This window comes from Sminthopsis crassicaudata, chromosome 1 (genome assembly GCF_048593235.1).
Source record: "Sminthopsis crassicaudata isolate SCR6 chromosome 1, ASM4859323v1, whole genome shotgun sequence".
Lineage (NCBI taxonomy): Eukaryota > Metazoa > Chordata > Mammalia > Dasyuromorphia > Dasyuridae > Sminthopsis > Sminthopsis crassicaudata.
Window position 1 is genome coordinate 232,207,544 of NC_133617.1, and position 22,790 is coordinate 232,230,333.

The 22,790-nt window shown below is 33.9% G+C and overlaps 1 protein-coding gene across 1 annotated transcript in view; it reads right to left on the reverse strand.

Moving 5' to 3' along the window:
* CLUL1 (clusterin like 1) overlaps positions 1 to 22,790 on the reverse strand; it is a 30,609-nt gene that overhangs the window by 3,049 nt on the left and 4,770 nt on the right. Inside the window, exons 4-8 of the mRNA XM_074285219.1 lie at positions 20,721 to 20,888; positions 16,575 to 17,007; positions 8,332 to 8,469; positions 4,031 to 4,245; positions 1,856 to 2,040 (exon numbers count right to left, since the gene is read on the reverse strand). Coding sequence (XP_074141320.1) covers positions 1,861 to 2,040; positions 4,031 to 4,245; positions 8,332 to 8,469; positions 16,575 to 17,007; positions 20,721 to 20,888 — 1,134 coding nt within the window. The 3' untranslated portion in view covers positions 1,856 to 1,860. The remainder of the gene's footprint in view (positions 1 to 1,855; positions 2,041 to 4,030; positions 4,246 to 8,331; positions 8,470 to 16,574; positions 17,008 to 20,720; positions 20,889 to 22,790) is intronic.

Consider the following 22,790-nt stretch of genomic DNA (forward strand, 5'->3'; position numbering starts at 1 on the left):
ATAAGACTAAGTAAAAATTGAGACAGAGAATGGCCTCTTTTATTTAAAAAAAAAATTCTATCTTGGGGAGCAGACACTCAGGCTTTCTGGTTAAAACCAATTATTGGGAATACAGACACAGAAGTGAGGTTGTTCCTGCCCTTGGGAGCTTGTATTCTTTGATGATAGCTCATAGAACTGTGTTTTGTTTTGTTTCCTTTCCAGTCTTATAACATCTTCCCTTCCATTCACAATATGATATCGTCATTTTGTTCTACTTGTTATTCCTCAAACACATTTCCTAAGTCCTGTCTTAAAACCAGGCCATTCTTGATACATGGAAATGCTCTTTCCTCATCTTTGTCTCTTGGAGCCCTTTGTATTCCTTTAAGATTCATCTCTAAAGTCACCTTCTGCAGAAGGTCCTTTTTTGGTCCTCCTAGAAGGTAGTCCTTGATTTTTTAGGTGGCTACCTTTCAGGATATAAATTCAGTGGTTTCTCACCATTAATTTGTAAACTTCTTGAGGGCAAAGATGGTTTTTGCTTTTCCTTAGTATTCTCAGGATTTAGAACTTTTCTAGAAGCTATACTCTCTTAATAAATGCTTATTAATTAGTTAAATCGATTATACTTGTTAATTATTAAATCTATTATACTTGTTAAGTCATGCAAAGCTTCAGAAAATTCTTTCCCCTGAAACAGATCAAAATATCAATTTTAGGGGAATTGCCTGACTCTGGGAGTTTCAACTACTTGCCTCTGTTTATGCAGCTTTTGTCAAAAGGATACCTTTAACCAAAGTCTTTTTGACTTCTGAAAGTTTCTGAGGGACAGATTATTTATTCTTGTCTTTGCACCTCTGGGACCTAGCACCCAGGAAGCCTTGAATAAATATTAGTTGAGTTTAAATGGGAATGACTCAGTTCTTAAATGTATTAACTGTAATTTCTTTTGAGCCACAGGGAGATAAGAGGGTTTCACCTTCGTCTTTGGCAGGTATCAGGATGTGAATGAGATCATTAGATTGAGCAAGGTACAATGGCCTTTACTGAGGAACTCAGTAGTCCAGAACAGGGAACAACATACAACTCATGAAGAGTTTTGGTGAGGAGGGGAGAATGTTTGGGTATATAAAATAGAGTTAGCTTCAAGGAAGTCCCAGTGTTCCTTTGCTAGCAGGTCTGACCCTGGTAGTTAAAGGCTGCTGAGGTTGTGTCTTGGCAGGGGGAACTCAATCTAACATTGTTAGCCTTGTTTCCCTTTGTATGATAGTGTAGGTGCTGACTGATTAGAAAGTCACTGGCTGGGGCATATTTTGGGGAACTTTTCCTGATCCATGTTGTATAGGACAGGTTAATAAATAGCTCTCATTTGTATTAAATTGCAAACAATACCCAACAAAAATTTCTCAATGTCAATAACAAAATTCACTGACAGCATAGGTAGAGACTGCCCCAAAATGGCATATGTAGCTTAATTATTCATTGAAAGCAACCCATTAAATATGGTCCTTTATAAACACTAAGAAGATAAATCATAAAGAAATAAGAGTCTTTGGAATGGAGGTCACTGAAATTCTTTTCTAACAATCACAAAAATGTCTAGATTCTGATATACATTTAAAGGAGGATTTTGTATTTAACAGCAAGAAATGCAATTCATTTGCTTTAGTTGATGAAATCATTCTTATATGGTATGGAATTTTGTTTCAATTTGTGGGAACCGAGATGATATGAATATTTTACCTGGATGGGACTATTTATGCTTAAATTTAAAACTTAGAATACACTGCACATTGGTATAATTTATCTCTTTTACTTCTCTATACAGATATACATTTTAAGAAAATACTCTCAATAAGGCTGAATTGCTTACCAGACTCAAAAATGTTGCTTGTAATACTGTAAAGCTTTCCCAACCACATATTCAATGAAGCTGGAATTATCTATATTTTCATCCTGGGAGACTTTGATGATGAAAGTAGGTGAAGTTAGGATGGTCACTTCTAGAAGAGTGTCATTTGGATTAGCAGACTTTCCTTTACCTGTTCTTGGATCTACCTGGAGAAAATTTATTTACAGTAGAAAATTACTACAGTTTTATATATATTTAAGGTTTAGTTGAATTACCAACTTTATGTGTCAATTTTAAAAGCCATTTTTGCTAGAAAGGATAAATGTTTCAATTAAACAAGCATTAATTTTGACCAGAAACATTAATTGATGCAAAATATTATTGAAATAAAAAATTCCATTCTACTATCTCTACTTTCTTTGCTTTGTGACTAAAAAAGAAAGAAAGAAAAGCATTATATTAACCTAGGTTTTCTTAAATTCTAGACCTAAATTCTAGTCTAAAGGACTACTTATAATCCCATATACAGCTAAGTACAGGGGATACAAAGACATAAGTGAAACTGTCCCTGACCTCAAAGAGCTTACATTCTTTGATGATAGTCTATAGCACTTTGTTGCTTTTTTATTTGTCTGAAGTATATTTATTCAAGAAGCATAATTATTAATAAAGCACATCAATGATTCTCAATGAATTCACAAACATATATATAACATATTATATGTTATGCTTTAATGTGTTATATATGTATTATTTTGTTGTTGTTAAGTTATATTTGATTCTTTGTGATTCCATTTAGGGTTTTCTTGGCAAAGAGATTGTAGTGATTTGCCATCTCATTCTCCAGCTCATTTTACAGATGAGGAAACTGAGGCAAACAGGGTTAGTTACTTGCTCAAGGTCATAAATCTAGTAACAGTCTGAGATGAGATTTGAACTAAAAGATAATTCTTCCTGATTTTAAGCTCAGTGCTATATCTACCATACATCTTTCTGCATCTCTCTCTTGTATACACACACACACACACACACACACACACACACACACACACACAAACACACACACATATAATATACACACATATATAGGTATATGTATGTATGTATGTATATATATTTTTTGATTTGAAGAAAATATAAACAAATTGTACCAATGCATAATTTGACTTGAACTTTGGGAAAATAATTTTAAAAGCTTTTTTTCAGTAAATTCCCAAGCAAGAAAAATATCTGTCAAGCAAAGGAATAGACTATAAAAATCTCTGTATTCTGCTAATTGCCATTTATAAAAGTATACTTTGCATTGCTTATTTTGTGCATTAACAACACTCCCTTCTTCAATCCCCCAATCTTTAATGAGAATTTTAACATTTATATACTTTAAGATTTTTCAAAGCAAAGAAACAAAATCTTATTGAACCCTCAAAATAATCCTACCTGATAAGTGCTATTACCTTAACCATTTATAAATGGTGACATTGAAGCTGAGGGAGATTATGTTACTTGCCCACATAGCTGGTTAAGTGTCCTAATTCCAAATCCAGCTCTTTATTCACTATTCTATTTTGTATCTTTCATATAAAGATAGATTGTGAATTTGCCAGATTCTTAAAATGGGGAATTTATGTCTGTTGTATACCACCTTTGATAAAGCTGACAATACCTTGATTTGATCATATCAATGGAGTATACAATATATATATATTTTTGCATTTCACAGTTTTGGAAGCATTTTTCTTTCTTTCTTTCTTTTTAATAGTATTTTATTTTTTCCAATTACATGTATAAGATTTTTCTTTCTCCTTTTGTCCCTTCTCTGAGACAGCAAACAATTGGATATGATTTATATGGGTGTAATCATGTAAAACATATTTTCATATTACTCATGTTGTAAAAGTAGACACAGAATAAAAGACCAAAAATTTGAAAGAAAAAAAAAAAAGAAAGTGAAAGTAATATGCTTTGATCTACAGTCAGACTCCATCAATTTTTTCTCTGGATGTAAATAGCATTTTGGAAGCATTTTCCATAAACATCTAATTTTTTTTAAAGGTTCTGTATTTTTGAGAAACTTCAACTTGCACCAAATCAAATGTCCCATACTTGGGAATATAAGCACAGTGACGACATATACATGTAATATACTTGTCATTTCCTGGGAAGGGAATGAATTCTCTTTTTAGATTAAAGTATCACCTTTATAATACTGAAGATATTTTTTGGTTCTATGATCCAATGAGAGAGTTCAGTTACCCATCCAAACTTTTCCCTCATTTTCCCCATCATCCATATCATGTCTTCCATGTGATGCTGGGTCATCTGGAAAATCTGAGCATATTGCTGCTCAGAAATGTTAACCAGTTTAAAGGCTTCATCAAACTTCATGTGCAGCTCAGGGACATCAGGGCAGTCTGAGGAAAAAGAAAATAATTTGATAGGAAAATATTCTTGAGGAGTCAAAAAATCCCTTTTCTTGATCACTCAGAGATCCCATTGATTTTTTCTTTTCTTTTTTTTTTTTTGCCCCCTAAAATGGAGGTTCTTTTATTTTTTTCTACACTTAATTTTTCTTTCATTTTTCTCAATTACATGTAAGCAAAACAGTTTAACATTTGTTTTTAAAAACCTTTTTTCTTTCTTTTTAATTTAAAGCTTGGGGGCAGCTAGGTGGTGCAGTGGATAGAGCACCAGCCTTGAATTCAGGAGGACCCGAGTTCAAATCTGATCTCAGACACTTAACACTTCCTAGCTGTGTGACCCTGGGCAAGTCATTTAACCCCAGCCTGGGGGGGGGGGAAGAGGGGAGGGGGGGAGGAATTTAAAGCTTGAATAGAAAATTGGAAAAACAAAATAGAAAAAAGGAAAAAAAAACAGAAAGAAAAGAAAAAAAACATTGTCATATGCACAGGAGAACATGAGAGGAATCAAAATATGTAATAAATTACCATTTCAAGAAAGCTTATTCAAGAACACATTGTATTCAGAACTGTCCATCTTTGCTTCCTTATAGATTTTTTGTTCTCTGCTATGTATTTTTTATTTTATTCTTTTTCCCCCTTTCTTCCTCCTACCTCCTCCAAGCAGGCTACAGTTAGGTACAGATGCATACATTCACACACACACACACACACACATCTCTGCTAACTCTTCTGTTTTACTTCTACTCACTAGATTGCCTAGTTATTACTTAACCTCCCTCTACCACACCGCATCAAAGATCCCTCCCGTATCCTTTCTTTCCCACTTTAATCCTTTCCTTCCCTCTTTAATCCTTTCCTTATCCCATTCATCTTAACCTACACACCCTTCTATACCCTGTCTTATCCTATTCTCTCCCTCTCTTTTTTCTTTTTTAGATTTTGGAGGGTATTACATACATACATATACATACACACACACACACACACACACACACACACACACATATATATATATATATATATATATATATATATATATATATATATATATATATATATACACACATACATAGTTTCTTCTTTAACTCATTCTGATATGAGTAGATTTTCAGAATTATCAGCTCCTCCATCTAATACTTCTATGTCAGTCCTTGTTCTTGGACCTCACTTGTATAGCATGACTACTATTTTTATCATTTCCTATATAGTTTTGCTTTTTAGAATCATATCATACTAAGTTTTACCTCAATCTTTCTTTTGGATTACCCAATTACTAATGACAATCTTAGACATAACAGTTTACATTTCCACATATAAAACAAACTTAGTCTTTGATGTTGGCTCTCATATGTCAGATTTTCTATTGAGTTCACATTTGTCTGCAACAAAATCCTGAAAATCTAACAGTTCTTTGAATGTTCATTTTTTTTCTTTTTCAATTTTTCTGGATACTATATATATGTAAAATTCCAGGATCTGTGGTCTTTGATTATAAACACTGATAGGTCCTGTGCAATTCTAATGATATCTGTAGCATACATAGATTTTTGTTTATTTGTTTGGATTGGTTTTTATCATAGACTTCTGTAGTTCATTCAGTTACAGAACACCCTGAAATCAGGTCTTCCCATTCCATATTACTGGACAAAGATTGCAACTAATCTAAAAATCTATTATTATGATGGACAGTATTATAGCCAGGATAAACTCTACTGCATGAAATATCAACTCCCATTCAATAGTGTGTAATGTATGATTGTTTGAAATATAGGTGAACTTATCCTTTATCAAACTATCATTTTTGTTCTTCAGTTATTTTTTTAGGCATAGTTCAGAGAGAATAAATCAGCTCAAGAAGCATCAATTGTACTAGACACTGGTAGATATTCCAAAATGAATTACAAGTGCTTCATACAGTAAAAAATATTTAGAAGGAACCAAAACCATTTTTTTTTTGGGAAAGGATCTCAGTTTGTACATAATCTAAACCATATATGAAAGGAATTCCCACTATCAAATATCTGGCATGTAACAAAGGGGTTTGGTCTTTATATTCCCTTTGGCCCAGAGATCTAATACCAGACAGGCATAAATCTTAAAAATGTCAAAGATAGAAGGAAAAATAACATTCCTCACTATATTCATAGCAGCATTTTTGTAGTAGCAAAGAAAGGGGAAAGAGGTAGGTATTCATTGATTGGGAAATGGCTTCACAAATTGGGATATGTTAATGGAGTGTTACTGCCCTGTAAAATATACTAAATATGAAATATCCAGAAAAAGATGGATAGATTTATAAGAACTGATTCACTCTCATACAAAGTAGACCTATTTTTGGCCAAGGCAAATTCTTCTACAGATACTTTTAATATCATTTCATTCTGTTCTTTTCAGGAGATAGCTTCCTCTATTATTCATATTACTCACTAATCTTTAGTCTTTCTCTATATATTGTCTACTTCTCTGCTGCCTACAGATACACACATCTCTCCTGTATTGAAAAATTTGAAATTCTTCATTTGATCTGACTGTTGCCAGTAGCTATTGTCCTATACCTGTCTTCCCTTTTTGTGGCTAACCTCTGAGAAAATCATCTATAATTAGTGCATCCACTTCCTTTCTTTTCATTCTCTTCTAACCTCACTGTAGTCTGGCTTTCTCTAAATTTACACATTATGAGTCACATCTCCTTATGAGTCCTGCTCTTTTGATACCATACTCCCTTGCAAGCATTTGAACCAACAAAACATTTAACAAAAGACAGCTTTATTATAGACAGGCTAACAAAGAGAGGAAAAAACTCAATAGAAATAGCTTCTTGATGACAGAGTCCCTTTCTCCACAAGTTTTTAGGCTTCCCTGACAAGAACTTAATTTAGCATTTTGTCACAGTGAGTTTGAGGACTCGGTGAAGAAGCAGTATCTTGCCTTTTCCCCTCTCTTGCTGCCATTTTACCAAGTACTCCAAATCCTTTTCTTCAGCATCATCACTTTCAACAGGCAGGTTCCCAAACTTTTCAGGCTGTTTAACCACAGTCACTGCCCTTCCCCAGTCCCTCTCTATCTCTAGTAGCTTGACAGTATGATCACTGCCCTAGACTGATTCCTTACACATCTGGCATCCTTCCTCCTGCTTACTCCCCAAATCCATCAATACATAGAGCATGGAACAAGTTGCTCAAATGAGCCATTTGTTAGTCAGTACACATATGCATCCCCTACAAGAAGAATTGCTTCAGTGAGCCACTTAGCTCCGTTCAAAGCCACCTGAACCAACAATGCAACTACTTTAAAATGAAATGACTAAATAAACATTATCATTACATTAAATTAACTAAAATTTCTAGTTATTTCCTCACACAATTCTCCAAGCTATATTTACCCAGAGCATAAATGGGTATAACTGGAAGCTAAAATAATTCTTCAAGGCCATAATAACATAGTATTTCAACAAAATGAAAGAATTATACCATCATCCTCAGCATGCCTTATTTCACTTGAATTTATTGAATGGGAGAAATTACTTTATTTTTTCAAATGCATTATAATTTTATTATTAGATAATGCTTTTGATACGTTATTTATTTTTTTCTCAGTAAGTAGTAATAACTTACTATAATTGGCAGATATATAGTGTTCTTTTCTGTTGAGGACATTAGTTTATATTTAATCTTTTATCATGAACTATGAGAAATCAAAAACAATGGAAAGGCAAACCAAAATAATTGACAGTAGCGGGCATTAAAATCTAGACTAAGCATACCCCAGTGGCAAAATGTAGAAATATATGGAAAGGAAAACGATTTATGAATTAAAAGGACTTTTAAAGCAAAAGTTTTTGGACATCCAAAATGGGCACATTTTTTGATACTTACACATATTGTATTTTGTATTGGAATCATCTATGTATCTCTATCTTATTTCCCCTAGGTTGTTGAAAGCAAAGACTTATTTATCTGTATATTTCTCCCATCCAGGTTGGCCTGATACCTAATATCTGAAGATGGTTTAAAACAAGTTTTCAACCTGTTTATTAAATCAATGTGCATTGAAACAAATAAGGAAACTTTAACTTACCTTGCAAGAGATTTTCTTGACACTTTTGGCATCTTTTGTGAAAATCAAAACAACTAGACAAATTCTGACTAAGTTCTTTACATGGTACTCTATTGTGTCCAGGGAAAATCTCTGAAAACATGCCTCCTTTGTTGGGCTCTGAGGGAAAGAGAAATAAATTATGGATACAATGATTTCACTTCAGTTTTAGTTCCAATGAATACAAATGTGATTTAAAAAAAAATGATAGCTTCAATAAGAAAAAAATTGTATTGAAAGGATATGAGTACAAGTCAAAATGAGGGAAGACATAAAGCATATACACACATGTGTATTCTGAGCTTCTTAAATTTTTTCCACTCACAGTCCCTGAAAAATTTTGCCTGAGAAATTTTTATATGATCTAGGTACATAAGTATATAAAATAGGTATACAAATCAAATATTTACTTGTTATGGGCCAGAACTCTGTACTTGAAACAAGGATTCTTACAAGGGGTTAAGTCAGTGGAATTGATGAGACAATGGTTATCTAGTTTAGCATGGTGATTAATAGTTCTCTAGTTCAGTATGATTGATTTAATCTTACAACAAATAATGGTTCCCTAGTGATATAATGATTGGCTTATACCCAGTATACTGCATATAAACTGGGAGAAACTCAGTCAGAGAAGGGCTTGGAATCAGACTCTGAGAAGACAGAGGAGTGGAGGCAATAGCTCAAGTTCTTGAACTCAGAGAGATATTCATTCCATTACCCACCTTTGTGGTGGCTAGAGGCTGGAGCACAAGCCCTCGGACTAAGACAGACTTGTAGACAGAGACAGTCTGTGTGGTCCTCCTGCCTCCCCCACAGAAACCAAGATACATTCTGGAGGACTTCCAGAAAGCTAGCCAGACCCAGGCAAGGAAACTAGACTTTGAGAGAGATAATAAAGAATTTGGACTTTATCCCTGGCTATTCTCGTGGTGATTACTCTGCTGAAATGAAGGCTGGTCCAGAGACCTCCAGAAAATCAACCAGAACACTATATTTACTGATAATAAATCATAATTTCACAACTCCCACATTCAGTTAAAGACCCCGTAAAGGGTCATGAATCTCTTCTTTAAGAAGTTAAGATATGTATGTGTGTGTATGTGTACATAATATATAGTTTATCTATATGTATGTGTAACATGTATATACATGAACAAATTGCAATAGTATCATATGCACACACATAATACATACATAGACAATATCTCTGCCTCCATATGATGAATATGCATGTATATATGTATGTATATGAGAGCATAGTATGTACACAGTATGAACATATATATATATATATATAAAGAGAGAAAAGAATGAGAAAGCAGTATTGCTGGAAGAAATTTAAAGCTATATTAGTTGTCTCATTCAAAAGGGAGAGCAAATGAAAAACGTGAACAATAAACTATATATGTCAAGTCCTCCAACATATTAGAGTATTTCACTACATTAGAAATATGGATATGCAATATAATGCTCCATTCTAGATCAGGGATATAATTTTCCTAGAATCTTTCATGTGTATGCTAGCACAAAGTCAAGTCCACAAGATGCTTATTGTTTTAATTGTTTTTATATGCTGATGCTTAGGCATAATTTCTGATTCATGGAGAGAATGGCTTCTTGATATTCACTTGTGTGAGAGGTAGAGTTGGTAGGAGAATGTTAGAGAGCAAAAGACTTTCTTTATTCCAGCTTCAAGAAGAGACATCAAGAAGATGCTCTTTTGTGTAACTAGCATTTACAGGCCTATGAGAATAAACCTTGAATTATCTCTTCCTATTTAAGGGAAGGTGCCCAGAAAAGTGATTTGAACCTTAAAATATTCCTTTAGATAAGTAATATTTAGGGGGACAAACAGATATAATTCTAGTCTGGTAACCCCTCCAACTCTGTGATCCCTTTTCTTGTACCCCTCCAGGAAAAAAAATAAAACTCCCTTGAAGAGAGTGGGCAATTTCAGAGATATATATCCACATTTCACCATGATCCATATTTAGATTACCCATATTGCCATATACAACTTACATGGGCAACATAGCTCTACACTAATATTAGGGTGAGGATTAGACTTGTGATTTCATTTGCATAGTGAGTTCTAAGTTGAGAGAACTTATTCTACTTATAATGGTTGATACCTTCTCCACAAATAATAATAATAATAACTATAATTAGCTACACAATCACAGCTAATATTAATCTTTATGATAACCCTAAGATTTGTATTGAGAGGTCCAAATAAGGAAACTGAGGCAAGCAGAGATGAAACAACTTATCCAAAGTCACAGAGACAATGTGTGGGTGTAGAGGTGGGACTTTAATTCAAGGCTGATTCAAGGCTGCCTTTCTAATAGTATATTGTTCAATCCCCCTCCTCCTCCATGCTTTGAATACTCTCCTCACCTCTGCTTCAGTCCCTCTCTTCAAGAAGAGCCTCAATGCCATGTTTTCTGTGAAGCATCTTGATCCTCTATTAGTTACCTCTCTCCTAAAGTACTTTGCACTGAACCATTTTGTATTTAATAGTGTTCTTTTTATACATATATACATGTCCTTGTCATGCCCTCCATTACACTTTATGAATAGGGATTGTTTCTTTCATTGGATTCTTATCCCCAGTACCTAGCACAGTACCTGGCTTAGGGAGTTACCTAATAAGTAGCTACTGACTGATTGCTAACAAAGATATCTTTAGTGATCTTTTCTAGTATCTCTTCTTTCGTCCCAGTAAATCTTAATTAGCCATCAGACACTACAGTTGGATTTTGTCATTACCAAAAAAAAAAAAAAAGCTACAAAAGTCTCAAAATGCCAGGCTATTTAGGCTGATTTCCCAATAGTTTGTTCCCTTTCTCCATTGGAAAAAATGCCAATAAACTTCATAACCATATACAAATGCTTTTTTGCTGTTTGAGGTAGTACTCTTGACATTTGGTTTGCAGCAACCTTTCAAATAGCTTTACTTTTCTTGGGAGAGTAAAATCTACAATGAAGAATGGGATTCCATTAGTGATCTACATACTTCCTGGTTAGAACTACTTGCACATCAAAAAGTTGAGAGGAACTTAGACCCTTGGGACATTTTTCCCCCTTAAATTAACTTTGAACATTGAAGTTTCCAGACCATCTGCGGCAAGGAAAAAGTGAAGGACAGTTCTTTAATGGAGATAGTGAATTGGAAGAAAGCCATGGAAAGATGAGAAGGCAGATATTAAAAATTTTCCCCATTTCAAAGGATTAGATATGCAAAGTTATTCTACACTAGGAGAAATGTTAGTGTAAACTAGGACAGAATATTAGTTTGTTTCCAGAAACCTACTTATGCTGATGTTTAACAAAGGATTTCATTTCCTCTGGTCTTTAACTTTCTTTTCTGTAAAGTGAAGGGGCTTGATTAGAGGTTCTCTGAGATTCCCTTCTAGCCTCCGCTCTATTATCCAGTCACCTGCATTTAATTTCCTCCCTTAACATTTACTAGTTTCTCTATGACAAACCAATTTCACTACTATTCCAGGTATGGAATTGGTCTAGCTGAAAATTCCTCACTCTTACTTAAATAAGTCACTCCTAAGTTGATGCCAATCGTACAAAGAACTTGCTTTACATTTTGGCAGCTGCAATTGTTTCAATTAGTTTCAGCCAGTTAACAAAGCCACTCCTCTCACCTTTCTTCTGGGAAAGAGCCCAGCAAGAAACAAATTCAAGAATGCACAGGTGCTTACCCCAGGTGTTGCCTATGTAGCAACACTTGTTTCTGAAAATTTTTGCTATCTAAAAATCATACAGAAATCCTGAAGATTTTTTTTTTCTTTTTTTTCCCCAAGCTGAATTGTGAAAGACAAAACTGGAATAAGTTCTTATCAGTATTGGAAAATAACTATTATGTGTAGGAAGCAATATATATTTTTTTCTTTTCTGACGTGTTCAATTTAGAATACACCTATAAGAATCTTATCTAACAATTCTTTGCATGAGCTTTCATGATTTAAAAAATTAGAGCATCATAGTATTTTATAATGAGAAGGGAGTTAAGAGATCATACAATCATTCAGTCATATGGGCTTAGATCTCTAAGAAACTTTAGAAGCTATCCCTTTAAATCAACATGTACCTGTAATAAGAACCGCTTGGACAATTTATATGGTAAGACGTCAATCAGCTTTTGTTCAAAGATTTCCAGTTAGAGAACTCTATGATCTTAGGGCAGCCCATTCAACTTTGAGAAAGCTCTAATTCCTAGGAAGTTTTTCTTTGCATTGAGCTTAATTTAAATCTGTCTTCCTGAAACTTCCAATGTAGGTTGGTCCTTCCAGGACCAAGCAGAACAAGTCTAATTTCATCTTTCACATATCAGTCCTTAAACCTTTTTCAGAAGCTGTTCTTGAAAACAGCTATCGTGTTCCCTTTAAATCTTTCCTTCAGATTAAACTGCTTCAGTTTCTTCAACTGTTCCTCCTATAACAATTATGTTCCCTTTAAATCTCTCTTTCAGATTAAACTGCTTCAGTTTCTTCAACTGTTCCTCCTATAACAATTACAAATCCATTCACTATCTTGGTTGCTCTCTTCAGATGTTCTCGATTTTATTCATCTCCTCCCCAAAATTAGTGCCCAAAACTGTAAATTACAAATATGGTTTGCCTGAAACAGATTTCATAGCAAAGATAATCTCCCTCATTCTGCAGATTGATTGTGACTTTCTTAAGTTTGCTTCAGTATTGAGGCTTTTTTTTTTTTTTTCCCCTATCATTTCACTCTTCTGAGCTTTTGATTTTCAGCTTAGAGTACTATAAAACCCATGGATCTTTTTTCACATGACTTGATAGTTAATCATACCTCTCCTATACTGCATGTGGGAAGTTGGTTTTTAAAAATCCTAGTGTAAGACTTTATCTCTATTGAATTTCATTTTATTAGGTTTCATCTTGTTAAAAACCATTTTTTTTTTTTTGGCTTCTCACACTGTGATCAAATGTGTTAACTCTATCATTCTAGTTTTTTGTCACTTGAAAATTTGATAAGCTTGTCATTTGTATCTTGATTCAAATTACTGATAATAATGATAAACAGAATAGTGCTTAGCATGTTATCTGGCATATAGTTGTTATAATTCAGTTATTGTGACCATATCAGTACATGATTGTTAACTGACTAACAAATCTGGGATGCACTTCACTAAAGATATCCTAAACTGACCTTGAAACATTGATCATTACCTTTTGGTTTTAACTATTCAACCACTCCCAAACCTGCCTTAATGTAATATTGTCTAGCCCAGGGCTTCTTAACTTTTTTTTTTACTCTAGACACCTTTTCACCTGAGAAATTTCTATGTGACCCCCAGGTCACATAGTATATAAAACAGGTATAAAAACCAAACATTTACTGACAATAAATCATAATTTTGAGACCTCCACCTTCAATTATGAGATGCTATATGGGGTTGTGACCCATAGTTTAAGAAGCTGGGGTCTAATCTACATTTCTTCATCTTGTCCCTAAGAAAAACATGAAAGACTTTGTCAAATATTTCACTAAAATACCGATAAACTTTATGTATATGTATACATCCCTGTCAAACCTGTCAAAAAAGGTTCAGGACAAACTGTTCTTGTTTTAACTCACACTGGCACTTGGTGATTGCTGGGGTTTGTTTTTTTCCTCTAGATGCTCACTAACTATCCCTTTGATAATATATTTTACAATTTTGCCAAGAATCAAATCTTATAATTTTCAGACTCTGTTCCCTCCTTTTTTGAAAATCTAGAATTTTCCTTTTCTCCAGACCTTTTGCATTTCTCACATCTTCAGTGACCTTTCTAAAGATAACTGACAATGTTCCAGTGATTAACATTTTTGTCAAATTGCAATGAGTGACAAACTTCTTTTTTATAAGTTAAACATGTAAAATTCTTCTAAACATATTTTCATATTCATGCTGTGCAAGAAAAATCAGATCGAAAGGGAAAAAAAAACACGAGAAAGAAAAAACAAACAAACTGACAACAACAACAACAAAAGTGAAAATACTATACTTTGATCCACATTCAGTCTCCATAGTGCTCTGTCTGGATGTGGATGGTACTTTCAGCTTAGAGTACTATAAAGCTATTGGAATTGCTTTGAATCACCTCAGTTGTTGAAAAGAACTAAATCCATCAGTGTTGATCATCACATAATCTTGTTCAAACTTCTCATTTTAAATATGAGAAAACTGAAGCCTAAAGGGAGTTTGCTCTTTGCCCAGAGTTACATTGTCAGTAAATGATAAAACATAGATTTAATCTTAAATTATGCATTCAAAATCCAAATCCAGTCCTATTTCTTCTACAGCTCACTGTCCTTCCTGCTTTATGATCCGGAGAAAGTACTAGAGGACATTAAGTTCTACCTTCATAAAAAGCTAGATTAATAGTTCTTGATCTTGGCATCTAGTCCTAAAGAGTATGTAGAGAAGGTCACAAAGAATAGAATTGTGGCAATAAAGGATGGAGGAAAAGGAGAACTATTAACAATGGGCACAATGATTAAAATGATTAGATCAAGAAAACAAAACTGAATGCTATGTGATTATAATTACTAAGCTTGGCCCCAGAGAAACTAGGAGAAATTCATCTCCTTTCCTTTATTAGATGTATAGGGAAACTGGTTGATGTTTTGATTATTTTTGGTGAAATTTTTTTTTCAATCTTTGTGGGAAATGATGAGGGGAGGGAGAAGAAGGGGCATATTCTGAGATTATTAAGATGGAAAAACAAAAGATATCCTTTTAAACAAAAGAACTATGGGGTTCATGTAGTTTTTTGGTTCAGGAAACTAAATATAGCTTGTATAAATAAGTTGTATAAAAGCTATATGGCACAAAAGAAAGATCCCCAGCTAAAGTCAGGAAGACATTTTAGAATAATCAGGTTGGGTAGCTATATAGAGGATAGATTAAAGAGATGAGATTCCAAATGCACAAAGACCAATTAGTCATTAGGATACAATTGGTCACCAGATGACAATGCTGAGGACTATTTTGGCAGTATATTGTAATTCAGGTTAGCATAAACCACTTATTATATTGATATTATCATTATTAACAATCATTTAAATTAAATATAAAGTGCTGAGATCAAAGCAGGGTACAAACTTTATTGAATTAGTCCTTTTGGGGATCTTTCCAAGGAAGAATAAAGATAGCAGAGTTTGCTTTGGGCTACCTTCTTAGTTGGGGCAACTAGATGCCATAGTGGTCTGGAATCAGGAAAACCTGAATTCAAATCCTACCTCAGACACATACTAGCTCTGTGATCCTGGGCAAGTCACTTAACTCTATCTACCTCAGTTTTCTCATATGTAAAATGAGCTGGAGAAAGAAGTGGCAAACCATTCTAGTATCTTTGCCAAGAAAACCCCTTCTAGGATCATGAAGAGTTGGACATGATTGAAAGGACTGAACAATAACAAAAATAAAAACTATACATTAACATTTTGTATCTAAACAATTTCTTTCCATCCTCTTTTACTCATATTAATGATTTTCTTCTAAGTGAGAAGATAGACTGGCATTTAATTTCAAACAACTGGTTGGTGTTTTATGCGTAAATAAGAAAAACTGTGACATGGCAAAGAAGTCATCAGAGAGTTGATGAAACAAACGGGTTACAATGGAATTAATTAACTTGTATAAAAAGTGTGAGTTCATTCTTTCATCCGCATGTTCATTCTCAGCTGAATATTAACAACCTGTTATCCAAATGGCAGAAGTATATTATCAGTCTATAAACAGGAGCAAGGGCCTCAGCTCACATCCTGTCAAGGTGTCTTGTCCTAAAGGAATGGCTACTTATGATTTATTCACTTCAATCAGAATATGGACCCAAGTGAATAAACTGGGAGAAAAAGCTATTCCCGGTAAAAATTTTGGAAATGTTGTTTAACCACAGACGTATACTTTAGTAACAATAAATAAGGAAGCAGTGAGATAATAGAAAGAGTGCTACATTTGGAATCCAAGGATCTGGGTTTGTATCCTGATTCTGCCACTTACAGCACCATTTCCCTGGCCCCAGTTTCCTCAGCTTTAAAATTAGGGTGTTAGACTAGGTGACCTTTAAGGATGATTTAGGCTCTAAATCTATAGTCCTATCATCTCATGAACTTCTCAAGTCTAATATATACTATTCTACCTAAAACTAAACATTGTTAAAGATGGTACCATCAAATGATTTTTTAATAATACTTGCCTTTTACTTGTTCAGGCAAATCCTTCATTCCTTTTAGCATTTCAGTAATCATTTCACCAATACCTGCCAAAGCTGATTTGCTGAAATCAAAAAGCAACTGAAAGAAATTGGGTATCTCCCAGCTTTTCAGAAGATTTATATTTGGGGGAATTGTCTCTGAGAAAGCTGGCAAGAAGTAGGGTTCTGTTGTGTCTACATCTGAGATGAAATATGTTTGGAAATCCTGATCAAATTCTTGGTGTATCTGTTTGAAGACATTGGTGCTTCTGTTGAATAGTGTGTTCACATCCACGGCCAGTTTGTTAAATGTGCCCTCCATTTGGTTTAACAGAGCATCTTCTTCATTTGCCTTTCCAGTGATAGGGAGTGCTTTGCTTTCATCCTCATAAAAAGGAAAAATTAATTGAGGCATTTTCTTGAAAAAGCTTTCAATCTGTAGGGAAATACAAATGGAGTTAAATTCTTACCTTGAATTCCTGAATACTATAGAAATAAGCAGTGAATTTTTAGGTGATGTACTAATCATTCTATTAAGTGCTTACCAAATAGCTAGTTAGCACTGTATATAAGAGTGCCAGGTCTAAAATCAGGAAGACGAGGTCTTCCGAGTGTATGACCCTATGCAAGTCATTTAACCATGTTTGCCTTAGTTTCTTCATCTGTAAATGAGCTGCCAGAAAATGGCAAAGCACTCTAGCAGCTTAGCAAAGGAAACCCCCAAAAGGGTCACAAAGTCATCCACAAGTGAAAATGACTAAACAACAACAAAAAACTTCAATTCCTGTAAAATTCTGATCTGAGAGTTTTGATGATGCAAAACTGGCTCAAGTTTAATATTACTAAGGAACTACAACCTGAGTAATGGAATTTGGAATACCAAGAACACTAGAAGACATATAAGGTAGTATCCAGAGAAGATTTGGGGGGAAAATATAAATAAGTCCAAGATTGCCTAAAGCCCTTTTCTTCAGCTTTTCTCTTAGTAGCATGTTCTCAGTCCTGAGTCCTTTCTGAACACCTTCTCCTTTATCTTAACCCACAAAAATGAATTCGTGAGAAATGATCAGGTAAAGTATTTACTGTAAGATGTATATAATTTATAAGGATTAGTATGTTACTTCTACCAAGAGTATTTACATTTTCAAAAATCAAAGCCTATGTTTAGCTTAAGCGAAGCACTTAATTGCTGGATTTCAGATATCAATAAGGAAGGAGTTTGGGGAGACAAAAGGGTCTTCCTGGGTACCTCTGAAAGTAAATCCTATTTTACTTCCATATGTAGATATCCCTTACCTAAGCCAGAACATTGGCTGAATTGGGTCTATGCTACAGGGTTCTAACTAGTTTGATGACTGTGACTTCCTTGGCTAACCACTGCTCTTTCCATATTATAGCTGCCAACCCTTTGTCTTCCTCTTCACATTCCAGCTCCTATCTTATCTATAGAGAAACCCTATGACTTTATTTAAAAACAACAACAAATAGAAGCCAAGGAACAAATAATAAAAATAAATTTAAGCTAGGTCCCCACACCAAAGAAACTGAAAACCAGCTTTGGCTTGAAGATATATTTTATCCTAATCTTTTATTTTCCAAGCAGTAATTATCCAAAAATAGAAAACCATGGCTACCTTCATTCTTGGTTAGGTAGTGCCAACAGCAAAGCAAAATAGGGAATTCAAACAAATATTCAAATCATTTATTTCCCTTTAACAAGTATTTATAAAATTTATATATATATATATATGTATATATATATGTATACATATATATTCTGCTACATACAAATCACTGTGTTAGTGGTAAAATGATTAAAATGAAATAAAGTTCCTATCTTCAAGGAGCTTATATTCTATTGAGAAAACAAATGTATACATAAAAAATAAATAAAAATAGAACAAGATAGATATAAAAGAATAATAGAAGAAGGTATTAGCAGCTGAAGGGAGTAATCAAGAAAGACCTCATAATTCCAGGCAGCCTTTGAGTAGATTTTTGCAAAAAAAAAAAAAAAAAAAACAACCCAAGGTTTTCTTAGAGGCATAATTGTGGAGGGAGTGGATTTCATGTTAAAATGAGTCAACTGTCTAACATCCTTTCATGATAAGTAGCTCATGTCAATGTTGCTACACCATTAGACTACATTAGATATGTTTGTTTAACAGATGATTGGTTTTTTCATTAAATTTTTGAATCATAAAAAGATCTGGGGCAGTGCAAAACAAGCTGTCAAATATTGGGGAGCTCAAACTGTCTGTAGGGATCTTCATTCACCTTTTGACTGTTATAAGGAAGTTCAGTTTTATATCCTTTTAAGTCATATTATTTTTATGTATAGTATTTATTTTATTTATAAAAATGAAAATATGTACAATATTTATTACAATATGAAGTTTGTTTTATTTATAATGTTATATTTTAATTATTAAACAGTTTTGATTGGAGAAAGGTTCTTAGAATAACAAAATAATAAATAATAAATTAATCTCAGGGAGAAAAGAGTAAACAATTACTACTGATCATTTGTCAGACTCAACAAATACAATTTTGTATGTAAAAATATTTTTGTCTGTATGCTGAGTGTAGTTATTTAAAATGAAAAGAAAAACCCTTACTTTGTCTTATTTGGTTTTATCTACACTTAGCTGGAGGTATCTTTATATCTTTAATTATGTTTTTATTAGATTTTGAAGTGACTAAAGGAATCATTTTATCCAACCGATATATTTTTCAGAAAAGAAACTGAGGTTGAAGGATTAAGTGACTTATCTTGAATCACACACTATGGAAACAATAAGGCTTCTCTTCTTCATAGCTCTCTGTGGATGGGTTAGAGAACAGAAGCAATCACAAAAGCCCAGGGGATCCAATTAAAGGGAAAGCCAAGTAAACAGCTTCTTATTTATCCTAGAGATTACTTTCTATGTAATTGAATTACTCTTGGCCTTGTCCAATATTGGGCATGAAATCTTAACCATCAAAGCTCATTTCTCAACAATGTTGTTTATTCTTCATTTTTTGAAGAGGACCAATAATATCACCAGTGATGTCTTGACTTGTGTGTGAAATAAATTTAAGTGAGGTAGAGTTGCAAAGTCTTGCAGGAAGGGGAAGAAAGTGAAGACAATAAGACAGGTATCTCTAGTGGAAACTACCCCAGTGCATACAGATCCATTAAGGTCCTTCTCTGATGCTTCTTGATGATTCTGAAGTCATCCTGTGAATTTTAAGACTATGCCAAAAAAGTATAAACTATGACAGGTTCTCCCAAGCTGGAAATATTTTGTCTTTCAACTGAGAACTTAAGTTCAGAGAGGCTCATTAGCCATTTGGTGTAGAGGGATGAATTTTCCAGCAATGGCAATTTAGGAACCATGTTTATTAAGTGGAAGAGTTGCTATTTTCAATGATGGAGGAAGTACCCAAATTGACAAACTTACAGCTCCTTGAAATATTGAAGAAATATGCAGATGATCTGATCTCATGTTTGCTGACCAAGGATTTCAGGATCTAGATAATATTCCCATGAACTGAATCAATTTAATGCACATGAAAGTGGGTGAAGTAAAAGTGCAAAGGAAACTCTTGGCTCCAAGAAGGAAAAATTTGAAAGAATGGATAAAACCTTATTATTATTTTCTAGCAATAGTAGTATAGCATTTTATAAAAAGCACATATAGATTATGAAAAATTGCAAACTATTGAAGTATAAATACATTGAACCATTAGCACAAAAAAAATTGACAATGTTTGTTCAGTTACAGATAATTTAGTGTTGACATCAAATTGGGTACCTCTGTCCTCCGTTCTAAGATGTTTTAATGGATCTGGATCTCACAGGCATCTGTTATGGTATAAATTATAAGGAATTCATGCACTCTTAATCTATGTGATTCTTACCTATCAGGTCATTCTATTGGTCCTCCAGTGGGGATTTAGCCAACATACTGGGGGGGGGTGTCTTCCTCTGGTTCTTCACCCTCACTTTATGGCTGACCCACCTACATTTCTTCTTTTGTGGAAATCATCCCCTGTTCCTATATATACCACTTTTGTTAATTTTTTCTCCTCCTTGCCCTCTCCTTCCCAATTTGTAACTAGTTGAGCTCTAGGAATCTTGAAATCCTGAATTATTTTTTCCCTTACCTTATTTATCACAGAGGACCAACTTAGTTGGCAGGTTGTATAAAATCTCATACAGCTACTTTCCAGACAAGACTTGCATTCATCCCATAAACCTGTCAAAGACACCTGGCATTGTCTTTCCTCCTCTTCCAGTCTTTCTTTGACTTCATTCATAAGTTGAAGGGCCTCCTAATTGAGGGGGAGAAAATAACATGCCATTTCAATATCAAGCACCTCAATACTTGCTGCTTTTAAAGTGAACATTTCTAAGGTATTTCCCCCAAATATTCTACTTTTCATCTCCGTTGCTGACAGAGAAGCTCCTGTTTTCTATTTGTGTAGGATAGAAAGTGTCCTATACTAGTCAAGCAATTCTCCCTATAGACAATATAAAGGCAACCAGGTGATACAATAGATTTAGGAAGGAAGATTGGTGGTGAATTCCTACTTCAGATATCATCTGTGTGACTCTGAGACAGTCATTTAATCCTTCCCAACCTCAGTTTCCTCAACTGTAAATTGTAGATAACAATTGCATAATATTTCCCAGAATTGTTGTGAGGTTCAAATTAAATAACATTTGTAAAGTATATAACAAGCCTTGAATTGCCATATAAATGTTAACTGTTATTATAGGAAAAATAAAAACTTATGGGTTCAAAAAAATCTAAAATAAAAATAACTTAAACTTATATAGCTCTTTAAGGTTTACAAAGTATTTTATGTATATTAACTCCTTTAATTCTACAAATAACCCTGTGCAGTAGGTTCCATTATTTCCATTTTATAGATAAGGAAACTGAGGCAAATAGAGGTTAAGTAACTTGCAGAGTCACAGAGCTAGTAAGTGTTTGAGGCAGGATTTGAACTCATATCTTTCCGACTCCAAGTCATACTTCCTAGAATTTGCCTCAAAGTGAAGATGTAAATGATAACTTTTATAGTCTATAAAACCATGAGATTCAGTAGTACTAGGTGATTGACTATGTTGATGAAATAATTACTGCACAGTAAACAACATATTTAAGGCTAGATGACCCTCCCCACATACTTGTGGATACAATGGTCTATCAAAAGGCAGGGATGTGAAAACTGTCCAGGAGTAGAGCTGGGGACATATGGCCACAGTTGTGAAATAGAAAGGGGAAGATCACCCTCTAGTGACTGACTTTTGGAGGTGACAGGGAAAGGACTCACCTATCTTCCCATCCTTTTTACAATACGGAAAGCAGAAAATAGCATGGAACAATCCACCAACTGATCTCTCTTGGCCTATATTCTATCAAAGTAACTCAGGGAGTGAATGATCTGTTTCTAACCCTACGGGACTCTCCCTTCTCTGTGCCTTGACTTTTCCTTGGGCTAACAGAAGTTGATTAGAAGGAACATCAGTTAATACTGGTAAAGTCTTCTAAAATACTCAATAAAAAGCCCTAGGTAAAGATTAGAGAGCATTATTATTATTAATAAATAATTTTGCAACTTTTGCAAATCTAAAATAGTGCAAGAAATCCTGAAATACAAGGTACTGGGAAGAAATAATGTGAGTCATAAGACTTTGTAGAGCAAATCCCAGCTTCCCCCCTGATTAATCACATAAAATGTGGTCTGCTAAGTAAATTAACTTTTTAATAAATCAAATTTTTCCATTGTCTTACTTTATGATTTCAGAGTCACTTAATTTTTGTTTTCTATCATCTTCTTTGGGGCAATTAAGTGGATCATTGGCTAAAATGGCAAACTTATAGTTAAGATAAATAAGTTCAAATCCTGATTCAAATATTTATTAGTCAATTCCAGATTTATCTCTGGTCAGGTTACTTAATGTTTATCAGCCTCAGTTTCCTCATTTGTAAAATGAAGATAATAATGGCCTTTACCTCATTGGGCTCTTTGGAGAATCAAATGAGGTGATATATTTATGTATAGCTCTGCATAGAACACAGTACCAATACCTGACACACAGTAGGCACTTAATAAATGCTAATTGATTGACTAGTTAACTATAATTATTCTTTCTTCTTTTGTGTTTATTAAATATTTCTTAAATATTAAATAATTTTCATATTACTTTACGAGGAAACAAAAATG